The 27,187-nt window shown below is 39.2% G+C and overlaps 1 protein-coding gene across 1 annotated transcript in view; it reads right to left on the bottom strand.

The window, feature by feature from the left end:
• Positions 1-518: 518 nt before the first annotated feature.
• The window catches only part of Nak (Numb-associated kinase), a 330,611-nt gene continuing 303,942 nt past the window's right edge, over positions 519-27,187 (bottom strand). Inside the window, exons 14-15 of the mRNA XM_067152785.2 lie at positions 11,894-12,115; positions 519-2,643 (exon numbers count right to left, since the gene is read on the bottom strand). Coding sequence (XP_067008886.2) covers positions 626-2,643; positions 11,894-12,115 — 2,240 coding nt within the window. The 3' untranslated portion in view covers positions 519-625. The remainder of the gene's footprint in view (positions 2,644-11,893; positions 12,116-27,187) is intronic.

The raw sequence follows: 27,187 nt of genomic DNA, 5'->3' as shown, positions 1-27,187 counted from the left end.
AAAACAAAAATAAATCAGACTCTTGTCCCATAAACTTATTTTGATTAGAAATACTTCAATAAAGCAGGTTCATATAAATGAAGCATACAATCAAATAACTCCAGATTGTTCCTCAAAAGGCTATTAAAAAACACAAATATGACGTTACCATCAAGTGCAATAGAGAATACAAATGCAGTAAAGAATACTTTAACATTTTTTTAAGATACAGAGTTCAATTAAAAACAAGAAGAAAAATAAGAAGTACTCCAGAAATCGATGAAGATCGCTATCTACAAGGTTCATCTGTAAAATACAAACTGTAAATGCTTTAATAATAAACAGTTACATAAAAACAGAACTTAAATGACTTATATGTAATTGATTTAAAGATTCTGTGTTCCTTCACACGGCACTATTTCTGGGAAAACCCTGGAATCAGTAATTTCTTTGCTACAAGAATACAATATTATATACAGTACTTGTTGTAATCAGGGAAGGATAAAGCTAGGATATAATACAAATGACAGCTATCTCACTATTGTTAAATTAGAATCATTTTTTAATGGGCTATATTTTTATAGCTCAAACTAATAGCCTTTGGTTACAATACACGATAAACCCTATTCACATGGTGAAACGGTACTCAGGAAAATGGATTACTCCTTCGTTTGAGGGAACCGAACCTTCTATCTCCTTCAAATGATTGTTTGTCACCTCGAACCACTTCAAAAGGTGTAACCAACTGTTCCGTACTGGTTATTTCTTCCTGTTCATCACTAGGGAAATCTTCAAAACTCATATTGCTAAATCCTGCTGCAGCCGGAGTAGTCTTGAATGTCCTTTCTGCTACACTCTTCTTTGATGTCTTACTCGACTTCTTATATGGTATAGAAGACGAGCTTTTCACTACTTTGTGAGAAATTTTTCCAGATACAGCTTTCTCAGATCCTTCATGAAGCTCTTCAATGAGATGATACTTTGACTTATCACCCTTAACTCTTTCTCTTTTAGGGGCTTGCTTTGGGGAAGTTTTTTCTGTCGATTTATTAGTATCTAATGACAATCCATCATCTTCATCATAGTAACGAGTGTGGCAGCTTTCCGGCTGAGCCAAATACAAGAATCCAGATGTTACATTATTGATAAGAGAGGAATGTTTATGATTCGATTTATTTTTGGTAGGATACCTACTATCGGTGGTAGTAGTTGGATGATTCAAGGAGAGAGAAGTTGGTCTAGTAGTAGCAGAGGGTTTAATAATGGCATCTGATGCCATTCCACTAAATGGTACAGATCCAAATAAATCTTGTGAAGAAGAAGAAGAATTCAATATAGATGGTTGTTTTGGAACTGCTGAAGACTGAGGAACATTAGGGAGTACAGTAATACTGTTCAATACACCAGGACTAACAGGCGATTCGTCCTTTTTAAGGCCACTAAATTGTTGATTTACATTAAAATATTCTAATGATGTAGGTGGATGGGAGTAAGATGGTGTAGTCTGAGCAACACTTGGGGATGGTAATGTATGAGATAAAGGGTAAGAGGAGTTACTTACTTTACTATTATTCTTGAATGGATTGACAAAAGGATCAGAACTGAAAGGGGAAGAACCAAACAAATCTTTACCACTTCCACCACCATCTGACGGTTCCTCATCTTGCTCAGCTATTGGTGGTACAGTTGTTGCAAATCTTGATATCGTATCTGTGACAGAATTTTCCTTCATTTCTTGCTTAGATGTTTCAAGAACACTTTCTACAAACCTACGTGGAGGGAGATAAACATTTCTACTAATATGGTCTTCAGAATCTACTACAGCACCGAAGATGGAATCAGTTGAGGCAACTCCAAGATCCACTAGTAAGGAAGGTTCAGAAAAGGCAACTCGTGTGGTGTCCTCGGGAGGTGTGATAGTTTGAGGTGATGTTGATAGTGGCAGCAGAGAAGATTTTCGTCCACAGCTCCCAACATCCATTGGTGAGACAGTCTGGCTAGTAGGCTGACTACGACTTTGAAAATGTGGGCCTTTTCTGCTTGAATTACGCCTCAAAGACGTTGGCTTTTGGAAAGGAGCCAAGGCAAAAACATCTCCGCTTAATCTACTTTCTTCACTGCTGTGGTGTGTTCTTCTCCACAGATCACTACGTGCAGGGACCAATGGTGGAGATGGACTACCATCTTCTGTATCCAATTCATCATCTGCTAACAGTGGTTTGTCTCCATACTGATGTCCAACAAACAACATATCTGTGCAATCCTGTTGCTCCTCTTCCTCAGTCATTGGTACAGTCTTCTGGTTATCAGGCACTGCCACCTCTCTTCGCTTTCTGAAACCTTTAGGGCGTCTTCTTTCATCGTCTTCATGAGTTGTAACACTCTCGCACTCTGCATGATATGCTGAGGAGCCACAAGTCATGATACTTTCAGATATGGTTTCATCGTTCTTCCTGTTACTACCTTCAGTGCAGTGTTTCTTCTCCTCTTCATCTTCCCCTGGTGCTTCATCCTCATTCATGGCACGAAGATCACTCGCCGAACCAATGGAATCATCGGAGAGTTGATCATCGTATGCAGATGTCACATTGGTACTTACCTCCTTCTTTGAACGTGCAACAGGCCCTCGAACTCCACGCCTCTTCCTTCGCTTATCCCTCATACCTGTAATGCAAAAATATTTGAATATATAAAATTCACTTCTCAGCAAATAATAGTAACAACAATAAATTTATTTCCCCATAACTGTAATAATTTAAGGAAGGAAAAAAAAAAAGCATTCTTTCCCACTTTCACATTTATATTCAGCTACACAAATAAGACATTGGGATTGAGCTTATGACTGGTGCTAGAGGGACAATTCCTAAGGAGAAGCTGGACCTTCTCAGAATAAATAAATAATCTGGACATTATCTTCTTCACAGCAGCAGATTGTGTGCTGAAAAATTCACTGGAGATTGTTAGACACCATTTGTATTCTCTGACCTAAAATCCCATATGTTGGATTTTCTCTACTTCAATAAAATCAGAGAGAGAAAGTCCACCTGATGGCTGATTATTCAATTTCGAATCATAACTTAAATAATCTAATAATGTATGTTGAGTGTTGAGCCTGAAGGTTGGTTTGACCCTCAGCTCTCATAGATGGTCGAGGAAAGGAGTGAGTTTACTCACCGACTTAGAAGTTGCCACTATATATCAGTCTGCCAACCCACTGAAATGCACACGAACTGATTAGGAGGTAATAATGTTATTAGTTTTACGTACCATTAACTACTTTTACAGTATTCACATACGCCTGTATTTAGTTCCGCCAGAGTAACCTACAACACGAGGTCACCTGACTGAGACAGGATCGAACCTGCCAAGCTGGCATCAGAAGGCCACTCAGCCTGTCTGATGAAGGTGCAGTTATCTCTGCTATGATCCACATATAAACATGCAAATATTACAGTATCCACAATAAGTACAATAACTCTCACACATCAAAGTTGTCCCATTGCAACTCACCTTTAGTTTTCTCTCCTCTCTCCTTTATGTCATGAGCACTAAAGCCATATTTACCTTCTTCTTTCCTGGCCGGCTCTTCTGATCCAGTACTCCCTGGCGTTAGAAGTCTCCGTCACTGGAATGTCACCATGTTGCTCTCCCTGGTTCCTTGACTGCAAGAGCTATCTTAACGGGATGATCTTCATCTCGACGTTGTACGTGTCCGCACCAGTGCAACTGCCGCTCACTGATAGGGACTGTATTAACACGTTCGCAGCCGATGACGACACATATGCGTCATGACTCCACTTTCACTCAGTGCCGATGACGACACACGTGCGTCACATTCCGTGCCAAATATTAAAGCTCGTATTTCTGCCAATATATATGTACACAAACAGACCTCTTATCTGTGCATTATTAAGGTGTTATTAAACATATGCGCCATCTGGGCATCAGATCAATTGTTAGTTTCTCTGTAGGCATTACAAGTCGGCATACATTTCCGCTATGTCAAGAGGGAACAGTGAAGTTTCACTACCTTTTCACCGGAAGAAGCATTTGGCAATTAATGATGATAGTCTGGAAGCTCTCCTGAACGCTAGTGACAGTGACAGCAATGATAGTGACGACAGCGATGACAGTGTTAAAAAGTGACTGTAGCCACCTGAGTGAGAATTTTAATCACGGATGTGTGTGTCGAGTGTCTACTCCCAATCTCACATTACAGAAGATGAGGAAGACCTAATTAATATCTCATCTCCAAATCTCCCACCAAATAACATGGGTAATATTTCAGGGGCCATTTCTTGGAGTTCAGATTCGTCCTCAATGAAACAAATAAACTTTATTTGTCGGCCAGGAATGAAGGTTCCACTGCCAAGTGACGCGAAACCTATTGATTGTTTTCGCTTGATTGCAGATGACAACTTGCTGAATAACACTGTAACTGAATGTAACGCATTTGCAGAAGAGTTATTTTTGCAACGAAATGTCACTGTAGCACACTGTATGGACTACTGTAGTTACACTGTACAGCTTGTGGAGTGTTCTACATCTTCTAGAAGGACTACATTTTCATGTGACAATCAAAACATACCTGTCAAATACTCGGATATACTCGCCTCAAAAGCAGCTTCAAGCAGCATATCAACATCTCTTTGCATTGGTTATATCACGATAATTTTTTGGATCAATCAACTTAATGAAGATAATTTTATAACATTCGCCTTTTCTCTTCGCCAATATTTTTTAGTGCCAGAACACAAAAAATAAACAAAATTCACCCTCAATGATTCAACAATTTTAGTCTATTGATAACTTGTGTTGACAACTGCCCCAAGCAAGTATATGCTGAATTTTCTTACGAAAAGGATCCACTTCAGTACCAGACATGTGCCATGTTTAGAATTTTATATGACACAAATTTTCTTTTGGACAAGATTTTAAATTTGTTTACAATGATTTTTTAACATGTGTTGTATATGTCATGTCCCAACATCATATTTTATAACTACTATACCTTAGTGTTAATACCATTAGAAATCACTGTTCAACTTCTGCAAATTATAAATGTCAATGTCCTCTAAACAATGTTTGTTTTAAGATTAAATTAATAAGGCTGATGATGCCCAATAAAAGAAGGGCAAAACATGTCCCCATAAAATTTAGAATTTCTATGTTTATTTAACCACATAACGTGGTACTAATTGTATGGAATAGGTGGGGTAATAAATCTACTCCTTTTGTAAACTAAGTGAGATCGCTGTTTTCAATACGGAACTAAAATGAGAGTGATGGTTTGTAATAAGAAAACTGCACCGAGTGGACCTTGAACTTCTGGCTTGGTGAAGTTACAGAGCAGATACTCTGTCTTCTTACGGCTTATTCTGAGTCCAATTGTCTCCAAAGTTCTAAGGCTGCCTTCAGCTCTTCACATGTATCACAAACTAGGTCGATGTCATCTCCATATAGAGGGGTCCATGGTAGTTGTTTCATCAGTTGTTCAAATCAAATCAAATTCTCTTTATTTGCAAATGAGGTGTCTACCTCAGTGGCAAATGGTACACTAAAATACATTATTGTCAAGCACTGAATATTAAATTAACAAGAGAAGAAAATTTTCCTATAATACAATATTATAAAATTTATGCTAACAATTTTTTCTATTAAACACACAGCTCATCCTTAATAAATTTATATTGTTTACAAAATTCTACTTATAATATCTCCTGTACTACTTACAAATATAGTCAACTGATATACAGTATGTGGAATTACTTCAAATGATACCATACAACTGGTATAAGATTAAAATTTACATTGCATTTATGTACTTATTTATTATTATTATTATTATTATTATTTTAACCCATTCTGGAACATAAGTAGCATAATGACCTGCTGCGTCTTAACCAGAGCCCCTTTTGCCACTACTTTTCAGAGTTCCTGAAGGGCCTTCACAGCTACCGTAGCGGTCCCAGGGCCCTCGAAGTCCCCACTGCACTTCACCCCTACAGGCAGTCCCCTACTTTGGCTGTTCAGTGAGATAGAACTATATTGAATAAGATAGAACTATATATTGAATAAGATTGGGCTCAAAGTTGAACCTTGAAGAACCCCAACCTCAACAGGGAACTCCCAGAAATTCAACTTTGTAGAGTTACGAACGTACATGTCCGGGATAAGCCTCACATACTTCTCCGGAACATTTTGGTGTTGCAGCGCAGTCCAAACGATTTCCCTAGGAGTTTAAATCATATCACTAGTTGAGACTCCACTCCACTGGTTCTTACGGATGTTTATAATTTTCTTGATGTAATTGGCAATGACACGTTCCCAAATTTTTAGTGTGTGTGAGGTGAGTTTAATGCCTCTAAGCTCCTGCATTCTCTAACATCTCCCTTCTGCTTGAAGATAGGCTGAACAAGGTAGCTTTGGCAAAACTGCTCCAGCATGGGTGCACCAACAAGGATCTTATTAAACATCTTAGTAAGCCAATCAATTCCTTCAGCACCCAGAACCTTCCACAGCTCAGATGGAATTTCATCACGTTCTACTGATTTGCCATTCTTATTTTCGACACAGTTGTCTAAACTTTGGACGGGGTGAACGTAGGCACAGGACATTGAAGAACTGCTATGTCCCTGGGGAACTCTTCATTTAGCAACTCAGTGAAATATTCCTGCCAACGGTTTTCGATCTCAGTTTCTTTTGTAAGAAGGCTGCCTGTTTTGTTGTTGATATAAACCCGTATTTACCAATTTCATCAATTTGAAGAGATTTATTGTACTTATTTTATGTATACCTGTAGATACAGAACCTGACTGGTCTCTAAATGTAGCTTACCATTTTTGTTGAACAGCCATATTAACCAATGGAGATATTCTCTACTGAATAGGTAGATAGGTCTTAGGGTTAGCACTGGGAAGGAAGTGCCGTGGCCTTAATTAAGGTACAGCTCTAGCATTTGCTTGGCATGAAAACGGGAAACTACAGAAAACCATCTTCAGGGCTGTCGACAGTGGGATTCAAACCCACTATCTCCCAAATTCAAGCTCACAGCTGTGAACCCCTAACCTCACGGCCAATGCCCCAGAAACCTCGTGTGACATGGAAAGAAATTTTTCAATGACAGAAAAGCATCCTGAGGGACAACAGATGGAGTTTCACTGTTGAGAACATGTCAAATGTTGGCTGTGAACTGTACTTCATTGCAAATTGTAAATGATGGATCCACTTTTGCCTCATCTTCGAAGGGTTAACGTATGTTAATACTCCTACAGTATTTGTAATATTAAGGAAAACATAATTTCTTTTTAATTTATTATAGTGCACACCATATTTACTTACAACAAGAATGTCAAGTGGGAGGACATAGAGAAAAAGAATCTATATTTGAAAGGAAGAAGTGGCGAGCACTTGCACACCACACCCGAGAAAATGGAGCCGGAAATGATGATGATGATGATTTTAATTTTTAGAGGGACAAGAGGGGGGTGGGGTCCAACATGTGGGCATAATTCAGACATTTTAAGGGCATACACATATCTTGAGCATCATCTTCTTCTTCTTCTTCTTCTTCTTCTTCTTTTGTTCATGGGGGCCTCTAAATATTAGTTCCTAATTAGCGTCGACCTCTAAGATCTTTTGCTACCATGTTTTTCCTTCATTCCCACCTAGATATACCTGCTATATTTGCTTTACGTCGCACCGACACAGATAGGTCTTATGGCGACGATGGGATAGGAAGGGCCTAGGAATGAGAAGGAAGCAGCTGTGGCCTTAATTAAGGTACAGCCCCAGCATTTGCCTGGTGTGAAAATGGGAAACCACGGAAAACCATCTTCAGGGCTGCAAACAGTTAGATATACCTGCTCCCTTCACAAAGCTGCAGGTTGTTCTTACTGGGTCTTCTTGGATTTTTTCTCTCTCTTCACCCGGTAGTCCTAAAGTGGAGAGTCTGATTCTACCCAGTGCCTCACATTCAAAAAGTATGTGTTCAGCTGATTCCTATCTTGAGCATAGTTGACAGCTTTAAATATCTAGGCAGTACAATACATTGTCAAGGCATGGAAAATTAGACAAAGAACCACAAAAGCCACAATGTGAGACAACTTGTACAGGGCAAGGACGTGTGTATATTTCAGCAGCCTAGGCAATAACCCAGAGAAGCAAGAGTAGGACCCAATCAACTGAAGCGAGGTCGCTGCGAGGCATTGCTGCAGAAACCAGACAAGACAGCATTTGCTATGAAGTTGGTGTTGGTAGATTGCAGGACATGAGTGATTCAAAGAAGCTAAGTGGATTAGGCAACTAATGGATATGCCAGAAAGAATGCCAAAGCAGCATCCAAGGAAATTATGACACAGAAGAGGGCAAGAGCAAGGAATTTCTTTGACAGAGAAGTGAGAGGGAAGAGACCAATAGAAAGGCCAAGGAATTCATGGATAGACATAGTGAAATCAGTCAGCAACAGGAATGTAAAGTGGGAGGACACAGAGGAACAGAAACTCTATTCTGTCAGGAAGAAGTGGCAGGCACTTGTACACCATACCTGGGACACTGGAGCTGGAAATAATGACGACGATGAGGGCAAGAGGTCGGCCCAAAACTAGATGGAAAGATAGTCAGGGAGTGCATTAAGGACAGAGGAATCAATGTTCGAACAGGAATGGTAGAAGGACAGTTACATACAGGGCATTAATATACTACCCTATCTAAAGAATGGGGAACAGATGATGATTGCATGGCTCTTCTACGATGTAGTCCACCACAAGTTGTGTTGTGAAATGTTCAGAATGTTTGTTTTCAGGGCCTTCCTATTTTTTTGAAATATATTTCCTAATTATTTAATATAACTCAGTTCCTGGTGCGGAGAAAGGAACTCTTTTTTAAATACCACATTTACGCATGTACAGGCTGCACTTTTATTACTAAAAACAGGTAGGTAACAGGAACAGTAACCACCATTTAGTTTAGAACACTTTATAGTGCGTCATTACTTGACACTATCACTGTCCCGTCCATTGCGTTGTATTTGAAGCTCCTGGTTACCATCTCTGCAGGGATTAATTTCAATGCATTAATTTTCACAAATTTGAGAAATAAAAGGCTTCTTGAGTTACCCTGTCAGTGAAATTTCCTTATAATTGCACCTCCATACACGGTAGAAAGGCTGCGAAAGGCCAGCTGACGTAGCACATCCAGGGTTTGCAGCATTCACAGGAATCAAAAACATGTCAGATCGCTGTTTTCATAATCTTTTTCACTTTCTCTGTCAAGTGATCACGGAAGCCGTCATTCACTAACATAGATAGCCGACGTAACAGAACACTAGGACGATGAAACCACACCGTGTTTAACCAGCCCATGTACAAATCTTCATTCATCCCCCTTTTCCGGCACTCTCACTTCCATCCCTGGGGTCAGCTTTTCCTTTGGCATTATTTTTTGCTTAAAAATTGCAAAAGGTGGTATTTTGTCTCCATCAGCAGTGATGCACAAGATTACAGTACAACGCTGTTTTACTGCCCGGGTAGTTTGAACCTGACAATTTTTTCGCCTGCTTTGTTGACCATAGTTTCCCCACAGGAGTTTTGTCAGCATTTCCTGTTGTTCCCATGCTGTAATCATTCAAGACAGGTCACTGAAATGCAAGCAGTTTCTCCTGGTATGTTTTGGGTAGCCACTGAGCGAATCACCAACTAAAGTCATGTCATAAAACTCCTTGCCCAACAGTAACTTTCAGAAACTTCCATTGTTTCAGCAATTTTTTCGACCTTCAAACCGTAGCATTTCAAGTAAAATAGAAAATCCATCAGCTTGTGTTTTACGTATGTACTCAATAAGATCATTTTCCAGTACTGGATACTGCGCTATTTTCCAGCAAAAAAACCTGCTGATTGTGACTTTTTAAAAGTGCATCTTTAATTAAAATCCAAATGCCGCACCTCTTTTCATCAAAATTAAAATTCCTTCCCACTTCTCTAATACCATTTTCTTTGGCATAACACACCACTTGTAATTTAAATTTTGAAGTGTGTTTTTTGCTAGTTGCTTTATGTCGCTCCGACACAGATAGGTCTTATGGCGACAATGGGACAGGGAAGGGCTGGGAGTGGGAAGGAAGCGGCCGTGGCCTTAATTGAGGTACAGCCCCAGCATTTGCCTGGTGTGAAAATGAGAAACCATGGAAAACCATCTTCAGGGCTGCCGACAGTGGCGTTCGAATTCACTATCTCCCGAATACTGAATACTGGCCGCACTTAAGCGACTGCAGCTATCGATGTTAAAAATTAAATAACTGGAGGTTCAACCTGTTCAATACTCAAAAGAAAGAAACGTAGCAATCACATTTCTATTTAAATGGGACCGGTTTCGACCTTAGTCTAGGTCATCATCAGCCATAAAAAACATGTAAAATGTTTAAGAATGTTGGAGGTCAGTTTTTCACTGTTAGGCACAAAGACACGACATCACATTCTGTTCTGCACAAAGTCACAACATTAACAATCAAATTGCGAAGATCAAAAAGGCTTGAATTCGCAGACGAACAGATCTGTAGAAGAAAGCCGCCAGCTCCCGGTGACTACGTGGCACACTCAAGGTCACGCGCTGCGGCCAAACACCAAAGTAGAGTGGAGAAAGTTTCGAAGGTCCAGAACCTGTCACGGCTGCGGGAAGCCAAGTACGTATATAAAAGTATACGATGCCAATTAGTATACGTACTTGGCTTCCCGCAGCCGTGACAGGTTCTGGACCTTCGAAACTTTCTCCACTCTACTTTGGTGTTTGGCCGCAGCGCGTGACCTTGAGTGTGCCACGTAGTCACCGGGAGCTGGCGGCTTTCTTCTACAGATCTGTTCGTCTGCGAATTCAAGCCTTTTTGATCTTCGCAATTTGATTGTTAATGTTGTGACTTTGTGCAGAACAGAATGTGATGTCGTGTCTTTGTGCCTAACAGTGAAAAACTGACCTCCAACATTCTTAAACATTTTACATGTTTTTTATGGCTGATGATGACCTAGACTAAGGTCGAAACCGGTCCCATTTAAATAGAAATGTGATTGCTACGTTTCTTTCTTTTGAGTATTGAACAGGTTGAACCTCCAGTTATTTAATTTTTAACATCAATAATTTCAATACGGAACAATGAAATTTTTATCTTTAAATGCAGCTATCGAGCTCGGTAATTTTGAAGTGTAACTTGCTCCAACAAGACCTATGTTACTCAATTTACAGTGGTGAACTGCCATGCAAACAATAACTGCCCATACTTTCACTACCCTTAGCCCCTCAAGCATAAATACGGTATTTATTTCTGAATCCTTCCTAAAACATATCAGATTTATTTTGTGTATAATATTCACAGAATTAAATCTATTCCATTCAATATTTTCACCGTAATTCAATTTTTTTTTTACAAGATTCTTTACCTTGCTTTTTGACACAGATGGGTCTTACGGCGGTGATGGGATAGGAAAGAGCTAGGAGTGGAAAGGAAGCAGGCATGGCCTTTATTAAGGTACATCCCCAGCATTAACTTATTCAGAAAGGCTAATGAGTGGTGAAGCTTGTTGGGGACGTATTGATAAGCAGAGAGCAGTGTCTTTGTCCTTTTGTGTTTTCTCCCTCTTCCCACTCTGAGTGAGCCCTCTTTGTCCTACGTTGTTTTCCCTTCAATATTCCTACCAATGGACCTTAATAAGAAAATGGTTTACCCAGAAATGAAAAAAAAAAAAAAAAAAACCAAGATAATTTGTAGCGTAGTAGGCAGTGTGATGTGAACTTACCTGTTTTTCCAAATTTACAATTGTGGCTAGTGTTTAAAGATGCTAAGCTATCATACAGTCAAGGAATAAGCTGCTCAGTTTTAATTAATGTTATATGAGAGTATAATAAACTTGAGTTACAGAAATCTTACCTTCTCCCTTATGAGACTCTTCGCTGTCGTCTGAGGAAACATCGTCAATGTTGCATGTGAGTTTCTCATACTTGGATCTATCTTCTGCAGGAGCTCTTACGAAAGGAGGCGATGCACTAGCGTTGCCCAATAATAATGACGTTCTACCCTCCCCTTGGCTTTGTCTGTCAGGAGACGAACAACTGCTGTCTTGGCCCCAGTGACTGTTTGCCTTAAGTGGCCCTGAAATGATAAAAATTGCCTGAAATTAACAAATAAAACCATTTGCACGAAACTTCAAATCCATAAAAGTGTATAGAAGAAAGAGGGCTAAGAGTATTCTGCTTCCTACATCTCTACAACTTACTTTCACTACAGTTTCACATGAAGTACCCTGATAATTACACTGAACATAAGAAATATACAAGACACTCCAAAATGACATATAGCGAGTTATGTTATAATTCGTCGTACACAACAAACAAGGTTGAGCTGATAAGGTTGTTACCACCAGGACTCAAATATGAATCCCCCAGGTTTTCTTTATGGATGCAATGCCAATTTGCTGGAACACAGTGAATCCAATGCCTCACTTTCTACCTTGAAATTATTATGGCCATTGCTTACTAACGAGGAACTGTTACCTGACTACCAGCCAAGCTGACCACATAACTCTAATATTCTATATATAATGTTCTCATATGTCTAGCCCCTTGGCTGATTGGTCAGCATACTGAACTTTAGATCAAAGGGCACCTGGTTCCATTCCTGGCTCGGCTGGAATTTCAATTGAAGATGGTTAATTCCTCTGGTTTACAGACTGCTCATCATCATCATCGTTGACCATCTCCAGTTGCGTGGGTACGGTGTACGAACCCCCTCCATCTTTTCTGTCAAAGAACCACTGTTCTCTCATAACCTTCTCTCAGTCTTGTCCTTTCTCCTCAACATCTTTCTTCACCAGATCGGTCCACTTTCCTCTGTGTCTGCCCACTGGTCTTTATCCTTTTACTTTCCTTTTGTATTCTCTTATGCACTCCTGCTTGCACTCATCCTTCTTACATGGCCAAACCACTTCAGTCTTGCTTTCTGGATCCTGCAACTTGTAATCAGAAGATTCAACTATCAGCAAGGCGTGGGTGATGCGGTGTCCCACGCTATTGCAGCAACGTTGCACGGCTTTCCCTGCAATGGCCAGCTACTCGTCCATATCATTCTACCCAATACAAACTGGTATTAAAAAAAAGTGAATCATTTACGTGTTTCACAGTCATACAGCATAACCATTGGATATATACAGAACATGACACGACCAAGAACGCATTTTTCCAATCACCCCGAGCTGATAAATAGTTACCTTACAAAACTGATAACTTTTTTCTTAGAAACATAAAATTCTGAATTTTATAAAGTGTATACAACATCCCAATGTGCATTTTATTAAAATTTGGATTTGATCAGATGATGGGTTTTGAAGAAACAATTTCTTAAAGCTGACGAATGGTTGAAACACTTAAAAACAGGCACTTTTTGCGTTTCACCTGTGATAAAAGATATTAAAATATAAATTAAAAATTTGAAACCTACATTACCTAACGTGAAATGAAACTAGGAAAATGATGTCGCTATTGGAATTTTCTGTAGGCCTATTGATTATTTCATCAAGAACCTCCAAACTCGAGGACACATACTATTTTGGTCGACAAATTGTAGACATGATATGGGCTTATGCTGTGTCAAGAAAACAAGGTGAAACTCTTTACGTATTGCAGAGAACTTTGCTCCGATCTTCCGAAGAGAATCTCGACTGTTCATGAGGAAGTCTTCTACAATAATGAGGGTTTGAATTTAAGAACGCTTTATCGTTGGACCTGTAGTGGTACAGTCGTCGTGTGCCAGCATACAGCGAGCCACCTTCTGACAAACGAGCATACCACTACAGGTCCTCTCGTTATTCTAGACGACTTCCTCGTGAACAGTCGAGAATCTTTTCTGAAGACGCAGAGCAAATTTCTCTGCAAAACGTACAGTTTCACCTTATTATCTTGACACGGCAGAAGTGCACGTCTACAAGTACGGGCAGTGAAAGCATCAATGTTAACAGTAGGTTTTCTTACACTCCTCTTTATATACTTACAACACAGAACAGTGAATACATGCCTACATCAACTGCTGACCCCAATAAATTGGGAAAATATCAGAAATAATAATACCAACTCAGATAAATCATGTTTGAAACACTAGTTGCAATATGTGAATTTCTTTCCTGAATTAACAGGGTGATCTAGAAAGTAAAACATTACAGTTTTACTCTCGGCATCGAGTTTACCAACGATCCTGCGAAGTCTGTTACTGCACATATAATTCTTATTAATCACCCAATTTTCTCCAAAAGCTTTAACTGTTTTCTTCTAGAGAAGAATCACTGTAGAAAAGGTATGTACGAACCTGTTTTGATGCTCTGACTAAATACAACCCTCAATCAGTCACCTTAATATCAAACTCTGATCCAGTGATACCATTCTTTATGCGCTCAAATGGAATACTTTTTTTGTTTGTTGCAATTTGCTATAAGGGGTCCAAACCCCTGTTTGCACGACCAACTCACTCGGTCAAACGCAATGAAGTGTTAGGTACATTGCAGGGAGAGGCAGCAATTAAACTTGTACAAAAAACTATTTTGTTTTATTTCTTGTATCTACAATAGCTTGCTACACACTGGCCAGCACAAGAGTGGGATCCAGAATTGTTTCTGATGAGGACAACTCTGACCTCCAATCAAAACTCAATGGCATGTCATTAAGAGTTCTGTGTGTTGTCACAGCTGAACAGTGGTCACTAAATGCTTTATCAATGAACTGACTGCAGGTAGGCAAGCCAGAAAAGCAGTCTATTCTGGTCGCATACAACTGATCAGAGTCGACACAGACAGTGGCTAGACATCCACAATACACAAACTTTTACAGGAAACACAAAACATCGGGATAGCTTTAGAAAATAATGTATCCCTCTTCACTATCAGCTTCTCGGATGATGAATTTTCAAAATGCCAAATTCTTCATTCTTTGATGGTAAAGAAAGTATTTGCTCTGTGAATTAATCTAATACTTTTTGTGCCCCTCTCATATTAAGCTGATGAACAAAAATGTTCCAAACACTTAAAATGAATCAATAACTACTCCTTTCACTGCCTTTTTAGGCTGAACACTTTTCTCTTTTTGAAGAACTGTCACGTAAGTGATCCTAAACATTTAGTATTTCTCATTTCTTCCTCCACAGCTGTACAATGAGAAATTCTGTAATCTTTGTGAGCAGAGAGAAAATTGTACACCAGCATTTACTTGTCTTCTTGATTTTATTCACAATAATGTCTCTTTAGAGACTGTTAGGGTCCTCATTAGAACTAGCAGCTTACAAGTAACTACCAAAGAATGTCTCCACACGTTCCATAGACTTCCACTGTATAACAGATTCAGAGTATTGATTAAACCTGTATAATCTATAAGTATCAAAACCTGGTACAGATCCGGCAAGAGTTCAGCATGCGTGTATTTTCAGAAAGCTGTGATGAAAGTTTCAGAACAGTACATCTAATTACAACAGAAACCAAGAAGATTTCTGAACTTCCTTTGCAGATCACTGCTTGAGCGCCAGACTTTGGATCCCAAGATCGCAGTCCTACTGCTATTTATTTAACGTCGCACTGACAGAGGTCTTATACCATAGTCACACACTCGCTACACTGAAAAAAACAGGAGATAATATGAGTCTGTCTTGTCAATACTATACTGTTTTTCAGTGTAGTGAGTTTGTCACTAAGTAGCCAATATGGATGGTCAAGTTTATAGTTGCAGGGGTATTATAGCAATGATGTGATAGATATAGAGCAGATATAAAAGCAGTAAACCACAGAAAACCATATTCAGAGTTGCCAACAGTGTGCATGCTCACAGCTATTTGACCCAAACTGTATCACAGGTTCAAAACCAGCAGAGGATTTTAAAGAACGAAAAAGTCTACTCAGTACTCCATGTTGCATGTAGACACATCTGGTGTTTACCTGAGCAAATTATTTAAAAAATCTGTCGCCCAGGTGGTAGATTTCCTGTCAGTTGTTCACCTAGTCTTTTCTTACATGATTTCAAGGAACCTGGAAATTTATTGAACATTTCCCTTCATAAATTATTCTAAACCCCAATTCCTCATCGTATAAATTAATATTTACCCTAAATTGTCCCCTTATATTCCAACTTTATCTTCATATTATGAACTTTCCTAGTTTTAAAAGGTTATTTGTGTACTAATGTTATTTCACCCCATCTTTCTACTGACAGCTCGGAACATTCCACTTACAATACCAATATAAATGGTCCGTTATTGGACCACTTAGTCGAGCAGTGCGTCTCCTTACTCCCAAGTCTACCCACCCCAAAGTTTGCAAGATTTCTTGAACATTACTTTTTTATCGGAAATCACCCAGAACAAATCATTCAGCTTTCCTTTGGATCTTTTCCAGTTCTCGAATCAAGTAGTCCTGGTATGGGTTCCATACACTGGAACCATACTCTAATTTGGTCTTTTTAGTGATTTATACACACCCTCCTTTGCATCCCTTAAACAGCCTCATAACCACATGAAGAGATCTGTAACCTTTATTGAAGACCTCATTACTGGGATTATCCCAATTAAGATCTTTCCTTAGATTAGCATCTAGGTTCTTTACAGTGATCCCCATGATGTACTTCACCCTATCAGCACAGCAATTAAAATTGACAGGATGTGGCGAAGCTTACAACCTGACTTCTCATCCTGTTAACCATCATACAATCAATTTTTGAAGGAGGTCATAAATCTTGTCACACCATGTCATCTGACCTGACCATAGTATCTGTTCCGCAGGAGCAGATCAGGTGGTGACAGTGGCGATTATTATTTTAAGAGGAAGTACAACTAGACAACCATCCTCTATATAACACTAATCAGAGAGAAACAAGGGAAGGGATTCAACACTTTGAAAAATTAAGATATCGACCAAAGAAAGGCGAGGGCCATGAAGGGCATGAAAATGGAAAAGTCCTTAGGACTCGAGCGCTTTAAACCGTCGGAGTCAGAAAAGAACAAGAGTTGACCAAGGAAGGTCAGACAGGATAGCTGGAAATGAGGAGCCTGGCACAAATAAATGGAACCAATGCCAGTACTCAGCTAAGATCCCCGTGGTTGCCAAACCACGCTCCCAACTTGAGAACCCCTTTTAGTCACCACTTACGACAGGCACAGGATACCATGGATGTTATTCTACCGCCCCCACCCACAGGGGGGGCAGGAGCTGATCACCCAGACAGCACCACGGTAGCCGAGGCCATACGAACACCATCACTGGAGGATGGCTGCTAGGTTTCATAGTATTTTGTTGTTCGCACAACATGCTCAGAGCTGAATGACAGAGACACCTGGTGAGGCGATAGCAGATTTCTTCTCTCGGTTGTCTGCCAATTTAGATAAGTGTTGATACTACACAAGGTCTTAAAGGCCAACTTTTTCTCGTTAATATCTTGTTACATTTTATCATCAAACCATCCTGTTTCCTTAAGAATAAATTTTTGCCTAGGCTTTATTTTCCCCAGATTTTCTATTTTAACTCTATTTATCTATTCTGCAGCATCATTCCACAGTCCCTGAAAAACATCACTCTAGGTGGAAAAACAGGCAGGCAATAATTCCATTGTGGAGGTTTATCTCCCGTATGCAGTTATCAGACTGTGCCTCTTATAAGGGCTTCTGATAAGTTCACCTGCATACACCCCAGCGTCAGCGGGTAGGGTCCGACACATCCCACTCTCTAGTGTCAGACCTAAGACGAAACGCTGGTTAATAGAGCGAACGCCTGAAAAGCCTTACATTTGATATGTTTGTGACACTTTTGAAATGCTCTATTGGTGAAAAATAATTCCCTCCATGGGGATTTAGAATTTTCCAATTTTCTTTACGTCGCACCGACACAGATAGGTCTTTTGGCAAGGAGAGGACAGAAAAGGACTAGGAGTGGGAAGTAAGTGGGCGTGACCTTAACCAAGGTACAGCTTTTAAAGATAAAAACTTCATTGTTCCGTATTGAAATTATTGATGTTATAAATTAAATAATTGAAAAGGAGGTTCAACCTATTCAATACTTAAAAGAAGGAAGTGCAGTAATCACATTCCTATTTAAATGGGACCGGTTTCGACCTTAGTCCAGGTCATCATCAGCCGTAAAAAGATGTACAATGTTTATGAATATTGGAGGTCAGTTTCACACTTTGATAGGCACAAAGACACGACACCACATTCTGTATGCACAAAGTCACAACACTATCAACTAATATACGAAGATCAAAAATAACTAGAAGTCGCAGACGAATAGATTTGTAGTAGAAAGCCGCTAGCTCCTGGTGATCAGCGCGGCACATTCAAGGTCATGCGCTGCGGTCGAACGCCAAAGTAGAGTGGAGAATGTTTTCAAGGTCTAGAATTTGTCACGGTTGCGGGAAGTTAAGTACGTATATAAAAATATACGACGCAAATCAGAATAATTGAGTGAGTACTTGTACTCCTGCTAAGTTCTTGGAAAACAGTTGACTTGAAAAAACAATTGTAGAGAGAAGAAAAAATGTAGTAAAAAGCGCAATATCGGAAAACAAATGAAAACTTATATGCACAGTGCGCTATTTTTAAATGAAAAATTTTTAGGTTATGATTGAAGTAGTCGAAGTTGGTGCAAGACAAGAGTTAAAATTTGAAAGAGGAGAACCGAAATGAAGGTCGTTTTTTTTTTTTTTTTTTTTTATAGAGAAGGAAGAATAAATTAAACGAGGAAGAGTGATAGTGAAATAAGAGAAAGAATAAAAGCAACTACAATAAGACAAGATTCTTCGCACCCCCAAGCTCATAAACGTGCTACTTATAACAGCTTAATTTTTCGTGCTTTCAACACCCCTATGTCAAAAAAAGATTTAAATTATGAATTAAACACCATCCGCAACATTGCTAAATTTAATGGCTTTAATAACTCCTTCATTAACCGCATCATCAACAAATTCAAACACCGTCCAAAAACCACTTTATCTAAAGACACAATTAAACCAACTGCTTTTTCCACCTTCACTTTCACTCAGAATGCTTATAAAATAACTAATATTTTTAAAAAACATAATATGAAAATTTCTTTTAGAACTAACAATAGAAGTCTTGATATTTTACACAACTCTAAATCTCTAAATAAGTCTAATGCTTTTTCTAAATCTGGTGTATACAGATTTAAATGCAACAACTGCAATTCCTCCTACGTCGGACAAACTGGCCGCAACTTCAATATCAGGTACTCTGAACATGTCAACGCCATTAAATACAACAGATTCTCTGCCATAGGACAGCACATACAAGACTCCAAGCATAGTTTCACCAGTATTGACAATGACTTAAATATACTTAAAATCATTAACAAAGGCCCCCTCTTAAACATTACTGAAATTTGCTTAATCCACCTTGACCAGTACTTCAACCCTAATTTCAATTTAAACGACATTTCTGAAAAACCCAATATCCTTTTTGACTTCCTAATTCTTCTTCTCAAAAATTCCAAATTCCAAAACCCCAATTCTATTTTCCATGCCTTACATAGTTCCCACCCACATTTTCTACCTCCAATAACCCACCCTAAACTACCCCTCCTTCATTTCCCTATCTTATCCTTCCTCATTACCATCTAACTTCAATTTCTTTTATTCTTTCTCTTATTTCACTATCACTCTTCCTCGTTTAATTTATTCTTCCTTCTCTCTCTCTCTCTCTCTCTCTCTCTCTCTCTCTCTATATATATATATATATATTTAAAAAAAAAAAAAAAAACCTTCATTTCGGTTCTCCTCTTTCAAATTTTAACTCTTGTCTTGCACCAACTTCGACTACTTCAAACATAACCTAAAAATTTTTCATTTAAAAATAGCGCACTGTGCATATAAGTTTTCATTTGTTTTCCGATATTGTGCTTTTTACTACATTTTTTCTTCTCTCTACAATTGTTTTTTCAAGTCAACTGTTTTCCAAGAACTTAGCAGGAGTACAAGTACTCACTCAATTATTCTGATTTGCGTCGTATATTTTTATATACGTACTTAACTTCCCGCAACCGTGACAAATTCTAGACCTTGAAAACATTCTCCACTCTACTTTGGCGTTCGACCGCAGCGCATGACCTTGAATGTGCTGCGCTGATCACCAGGAGCTAGCGGCTTTCTACTACAAATCTATTCGTCTGCGACTTCTAGTTATTTTTGATCTTCGTATATTAGTTGATAGTGTTGTGACTTTGTGCATACAGAATGTGGTGTCGTGTCTTTGTGCCTATCAAAGTGTGAAACTGACCTCCAATATTCATAAACATTGTACATCTTTTTACGGCTGATGATGACCTGGACTAAGGTCGAAACCGGTCCCATTTAAATAGGAATGTGATTACTGCACTTCCTTCTTTTAAGTATTGAATAGGTTGAACCTCCTTTTCAATTATTTAATTTTTAACAAGGTACAGCTCACAACCACGCAACCCTAACTGCATGGCCAACTCGCTCAGTGAAAATAGTTGTTGGATAAACAGAACCAAATATAACAATCACCATTAGTGCATCTGTCTGTAAACAGACACTAACACAACTATGCTCTCCAAGTACTTCTATCTAGAGTTCCTACTTTCTTTGCCCCCTGTTACAATTCCCATTCTTGATGCCTCTTTCCCTTTATCTTACCCTCTTCTCTTCTCAGTATGTGTCCTTTTCAACCAGCTTCCCTTTTTCTTATTGTCATCAATGTGCCTCTTGAGAACTACCTGATTTTTATCTGTCTCTTTATTTTATCTTCTCCATCCTTTGCCATACCCACATTTCAAAACTTTGCAGGAGAAACAAATTGTCTTCATTGTTCTCTCATCATAGAATTTATGCATTCCTTACGTGTTTGCAAGAAATTCTTGGAGTAAGAGATAAAATTACACATCTGTTCATTGTACTGAAGCCAATATTTCCATAGGTAACAAATCAACAAAATGAAGGAATCGATATTTGACAGTCAAAGATATAAATTCCCTTGATGATGAAACTTGTTCCGAAATATCTTTGGAATGTTGCAGACTCGTACATCAAAATATCCCACGAGCTATTCATCATCATCATTTTACAGTTCGTTTCTCGGGTACTGTTGGCGAGTCTTTTCCTCCGTCTTATTGAGAGACATTCTCTTTTTAATGATGTCCATCCAGTGGGTTCTTGGTCTTCTCACCATCTGTTTTCCTGCCACACGTCTCTCCAAGTTAACATAAGCTCTCCTTGTTGGCTCCATCCTCGTAACCTGCCCGAACTGCCTCAGTCTGGACATGCTGAGCCGATCTTACAATGTGGTCTCAATCCCAGCTTCCTTGCTAACCATATCATTCCTCAACTTGTCCAGTTTTGTTTTTTGAATCGTGGACCTCAGGAACTACATCTCAGGTGCCTGTAATCTTGACGAGTCCTTCTTAGTGAGGGTGCAGGTTTTGAAACCATAAGTTAAGTTTGGTATGAAGTACTGATTGAACTAAGGGCTATTATTAATCTCAACAACAGGCATAACCGAGCTCGATAGTTGCAGTCGCTTAAGTGTGGCCAGTAATCGGGAGGAAGTGGGTTTCAACCCTACTGTCGGCAGCCCTGAAGATGGTTTTCCGTGGTTTCCCATTTTCACAGCAGGCAAATGCTGGGGCTGTAGCTTAATTAACGCCACGGCCGCTTCCTTCCCATTCCTAGGCCTTTCCTATCCCATTGTCGCCATAATACATCTGTGTCAGTGCGACGCAAAAAAAAATAAAAAAAATACAGGCATAAAATTCTTCTTGGTCCTTCCTCAGTTTGTTGGGGTCAGCACTTAGCACTTAGAGTGGATCTGGCCCAGTTTTAGGCTGAAAGCCAACCCTATTTACAAGGATGTATTCTGTGGTGGCTACGTTGTGTGTAGATGAAAAAAATACACGTGCGCACACACACACACACCCCCCCCACCTCTCTCTCCCTTTCCCTCTCATCCCGAGCCAGAGGAATCAACCGTATGCAGTTAAAATCCCCAACCTAGGCAAGAATTGAACATAGGGTCATTTGAATCAAAGACTAGTACACTGACCATTCAGCCGAGGAGCTGGACAAGAGGACGAAGCTTGAGTATTATTATATGATGCCATTTCTTCCCTGCCATATTATTTTACATAATACTTAGTTTAATTGCACCAACTTCTGGCCAGGCTGAATGGCTTAGATAGTAAAATGCTGGATGTTCGATCATAGCTTAGTACAGTGGTGTCTGAAAATGATCAAATATGCCAGCCTTGTGTTGGCAGATTTACTGGCATGTAAAAAAAACTCGTGTAGGACGAACTTGCAGCACGTCCATGTCTCCGAAAACTGAAAACATAGTTATTGGTTTTATGTCCCACTAAAGTGATCATCTATTTCTGGAGTATTATGAAGCTGCAGTCATTTTACCAAACTCTCAACTTCACCCATGTTTCCATGGTCCACTACTTTGCACTTCGTCGGATCGTTGGTGTTGGTTGAAGTTAAGCGAACCCCCTCCGTCGGAGCACAGTTTCTTTTCTTGCTTTTGTGGTTGACCGTCCTCCTCTACTGCTATCTTCACAACTGAAGTGCCTTTGCCTTTGCTGCACAATACATGGCCATACCACCTCAGACTTGTCTCTCGCTTTTTCTCGGGTACTAAAGCCACACCAAAGGCGATCCTCATATCTTGATTTCTGGCATGGTCGAATTTTCCATAACACGCAGGTGTTGTTCAGGTTTCTTTGTAGCAGGCCATCAAACTGTTCTGTACAATATTTTGTATACCTTCAATTTTATGTAGAGTGGCATATTTCGGTCGAAAATAACTCCGATATCCTGGTGCCACCTCATCCAGGCATCTGGGAGTGTACTACAATCTGAACAGATGACTGATCCCAATGCCATCAATGTTAATCAACCCATCACATCGTACTCAAGTCTTCCTCAGATCGAGGCTCAGGCCAGATTCATAGAAGCAGATTTTCCAGTAATAATACGTAATATATTTCATATTATTTGATATTGGAGAGCAATATAATGTAAAACAAGAGCTTTGCTTGTCTTCCACCAAATATGAACAACACATGCTTGTTTCATAAATTTTCAATCAATCAATATTCTAAGGGCTAATGCCTTGTCGATGAAACCACTCTCTTCTTTCATTGGCTGTCCGTTTCAGTCACAACCTCTTCTTGATGTCATCCAAATACTTCATCCTAGGTCTTCCTCTTCCCTTCTTTTCCATTTCCTTTAATAATCTTCTCTTGTTTAACTTCCCTTAAGACTTCCAGCTTGGGTTTTCTTCCGTCCAGCTTGTTCGGGTTATTTTCTGTGATATCCACATTTCAGCAGCTTCAAGTTGATTCCTTACTAATTTACCTGGAGTCCAACTGTCACTTCTATACTACAGTGTACTCCATACAAATGATTTTGCAAAGGATTTTCTGACATCTATATTCATGTGTGTGCTCTCGTCAAAATGTTTTTCTTAGTCATAAATGCCTGTTTTCCAATGCTATTCTTCTCTTTACTTCCAGGAAGCATCTATTATCCTCCGTTATCATACCGCCAAGATAACAGAACTGTTTCACCTGATCAATTCTGATGTCATCCTTCCAGTCCAGTCCTATTTTCCTCATAGTTCTAAACAGTATTTCTCCAGTTCACATTGTCAAAAGCTTTTTCTAAGTCAATGAAGGTAAGATAAGTTGTTCTATTCATTTCCATCCTTCTCTCCAATAACATGCGTAAGGCCAGAATTGCTTCTCTTGTTCCTCTGCCTTCTCTAAATCCAAACTGGTCTTCTCCAACATACTTATCTACTTTTCCTTTCATTCTGTTCTTAATTATGTCCGACTCGTTGGCTGAACGGTCAGCGTACTGGCCTTCGGTTCAGAGGGTCCCGGGTTTGATTCCTGGCCGGGTCGGGGATTTTAACCTTAATTGGTTAATTATATTGGCACGGGGGCTGGGTGTATGTGTTGTCTTCATCATCATTTCATCCTCATCACGACGCGAAGGTCGCCTACGGGAGTCGAATAGAAAGACCTGCACCTGGCGAGCCGAACCCGTCCTGGGATATCCCGGCATTAAAAGCCATACGACATTTCATTTCATGTTCTTAATTATATTAATGAGTATCTTGGAGGCATGTGTTAATATTGATAGTGTTCTATAATTGGTGCAGCCAACTGCCCTTCCTATTTTAGGTATGGTAATGGTTCTGCATTGTGTGAAGTGTTCTGGCACAATTCCTCTTTTGCAGCATTTATTGATTACTCTGAATAATTAGTCTTTCATGTTGTTACCAAAACTGTTCAGTGATTCTGCTGGGATGTCATCAACACTGGTTGCTTTTCCTTCTTTCAGACTCCGAAGGGCATGTTCAAATTCATGTCTCATGATTGGAGGACCTTGCATTTCTCTCCCACACACATTGATGTCTTCAATTAGATTATTTTCATTCTTGAAGTCCTTATCATTGTACAGTTCTTCTATGCATTCTTTCCAGCGAGCACATATCTTATCATTGTCTATCAGTAATATTCCTTCTTTATTTTTTACTACTGCAGATTTCATTCTAGTTTTGTACAGAAGGGCATCGATTTTTCCTATAAACTTGATCCTGTTCTCCCTTTTTTTTTTATCTTCTTCTAACTCTTCAGCAATGCTTTTGGTCCATTTCTCTTTTTCTTCTCTGTGAATTGATTATTAATTCTTTTGTAGTCATCTACATTGTTTTCCTTCCTGAGCTTATTCCTTTCTGGAATTAGGTTCAGTATTTCTTCTGCCATCCAAGGTTTTCTAATACAATTCATGTCTTGCCTTAACTTCAATGATTTTTACTGATGATGGATGGTCTCTAGCAAGAATGAAACTAGTTTCAAATATATGTAACTTTTTTTAGGTTAGTATGAAATGAAATGTCGTATGGCTTTTAGTGCCGGGATATCCCACGACGGGTTTGGCTCGCCAGGTACAGATCTTTCTATTTGACTCCCGTAGGCGACCTGCGTGTCGTGATGAGGATGAAATGACGATGAAGACAACACATACACCCAGCCACCGTGCCATTGGAATTAACCACTTAAGGTTAAAATCCCTGACCCAGCCGGGAATCGAACCCAGGACCCTCTGAACCGAAGCCCAGTACGCTGACCGTTCAGTCAACGAGTTGGACTAGGGTACAATAAATAGTATTGAATAGGTGTATAAGGAAAAGGCGCCTGACCTTTTATGGACACTTGGCCCGTCTGGATTACAAAAGATTCACCAACAGGATATTCACAGTAACAGGAAGAGACAAGGCTTCTAAGAAGAAATGGATCACGTCAGTTACGTCGGATATGGAACTACTATGTATCCCAGTGGGGCAAACTCATGACCGAATACTGTTCCGTCAAGCCATCCAACACAGTGTTTTCCGAACATCCCTTACAAGGAAGAAGATTATAGGAACTAAGTGGACAGAAGAGAGAAAGCTGGCTCATAGTCAGCAAATGAAGGAGTATTGGAAGAAAAAGAAAGCAACAACTTTACCGAAGAGTAGATACGAGCCTTGTGGTCCTCAGTAGGCCTAAACGACAAAGAAAGAATTGAATAGGTGGAAACCTTTTACATACCTGCCAACTTCTGAAAAGGGCTATCAGTAAAATTCATGCGCGACAAAATAATCTAACGATTTTCGACATATCCCGGCCTGGCATAGAATCTCAAGGATAATTTAATAAAACCTCCTATTCAATACTTTCCACGTTTAATGTGGTTTGAATCTACACTAATTTATGTAGACTTATCAGGTCAGGTACATGTTTCACCCATTATTTGGGCATCTTCAGCCTGTAGACAACCTTTAGGTCAAGCTTTGGGACCTTTTTAACCATATATAGGACAATATACGAACATTAATTATCTCTTAAGACTAACATGCCAGGATAATAATTTTAATAATGTGAACAAAACACAACTGTGGGTAACATAAATTAATGGTGTTTTAACACAACTTAAACTTGTCGGTCCTATTCTATGCAACTTAAAAATATGTCCAAAACTAAAATGGATCTTCTTCCTCTATCATAAGTCTCGGGTAAAGAGGATAACACATAACGGGGTTCATTTGACCCACCTATATCATTTCATGTTCTTGATGTACCGTAACTAATATCAGAATGTGTTGTCAACCACAAGTGGAGATTTAGAACTGATTGTTAATTATCTTGAGAAAAGAGGATATTGATAATGGGGCTTATTTGACCCACATATTTCATTTTCATGTTCTTGACGTAACTAATGTTGAAATATGTTGTCAAACGCTAGTGGAGATTTAAAACCGATTGTTTTATATAGACTGGTCAAGAACGTTGTTTTGAATGAAACTGTAAGCGTCTTGAGTTCGGGTCTTATGTAACGACAAGGAATTGTAAAGAGTACAGTATTAGGCTGTTTCTTAGTTTTAGGCTGCTGTTTAATTGAGAAGGAACATCCTATACACTTGATACAGTCTTGTATGAATATCACTCCCGCATCTTCAATACGGAGCAATAATGAGAGTTGTTACTTGTAATACCCCGGCTTGACAAAAATAATAGTAATTCTGGGCTACAAAATACAATAATTCATGCTTTAAACAGGATAGTTCAATGAAATCATATCTACTTACATCATAGGCCAATGATTTGTAGATGAACATAACAATCAAGAAAATATCCATGTTAAACAGTAGCAGGAATGGTGAATGTTAGTTTGGAGCATACTTAACAGGACTGCTTTGATAAATTAAGCACATATGTGATAATTGAAAAGGCTTTACACAATAAGACTTGTGTAACTTAACACAGGCAATAAATAATACACACTACAAATCACATGCTAGTTCAACTTTAAAGTCATAGTTGTGGCCTTTTTAGCTTCCTGCAAAAAGTTTTGAGAAAATGTTTTGTCATAACAGGGACCAGAACTCCCGGTCTTCAAAATAGAAATAGACTCCAGAGATTCAATGCACATGGATGATCTGAACTCTGTTCTATTTTTCTTCACAAGGCTGAAAATACGTTCACATTCTGCATCGCTATGGGGTATGGTGAGAACAGAGAACATTACAGTAGAAATTCGGTTATACATAAGAAGTCCATCGGCTCCATGAATTCTTGATATTTTTTCCCAAATGGAATCACTTGCAGGATCTTGATTTGCAGCCAAA

This window comes from Anabrus simplex, chromosome 8 (genome assembly GCF_040414725.1).
Source record: "Anabrus simplex isolate iqAnaSimp1 chromosome 8, ASM4041472v1, whole genome shotgun sequence".
Classification (NCBI taxonomy): Eukaryota; Metazoa; Arthropoda; class Insecta; order Orthoptera; family Tettigoniidae; genus Anabrus; species Anabrus simplex.
This window is presented reverse-complemented; position numbering and strand designations above follow the sequence as displayed.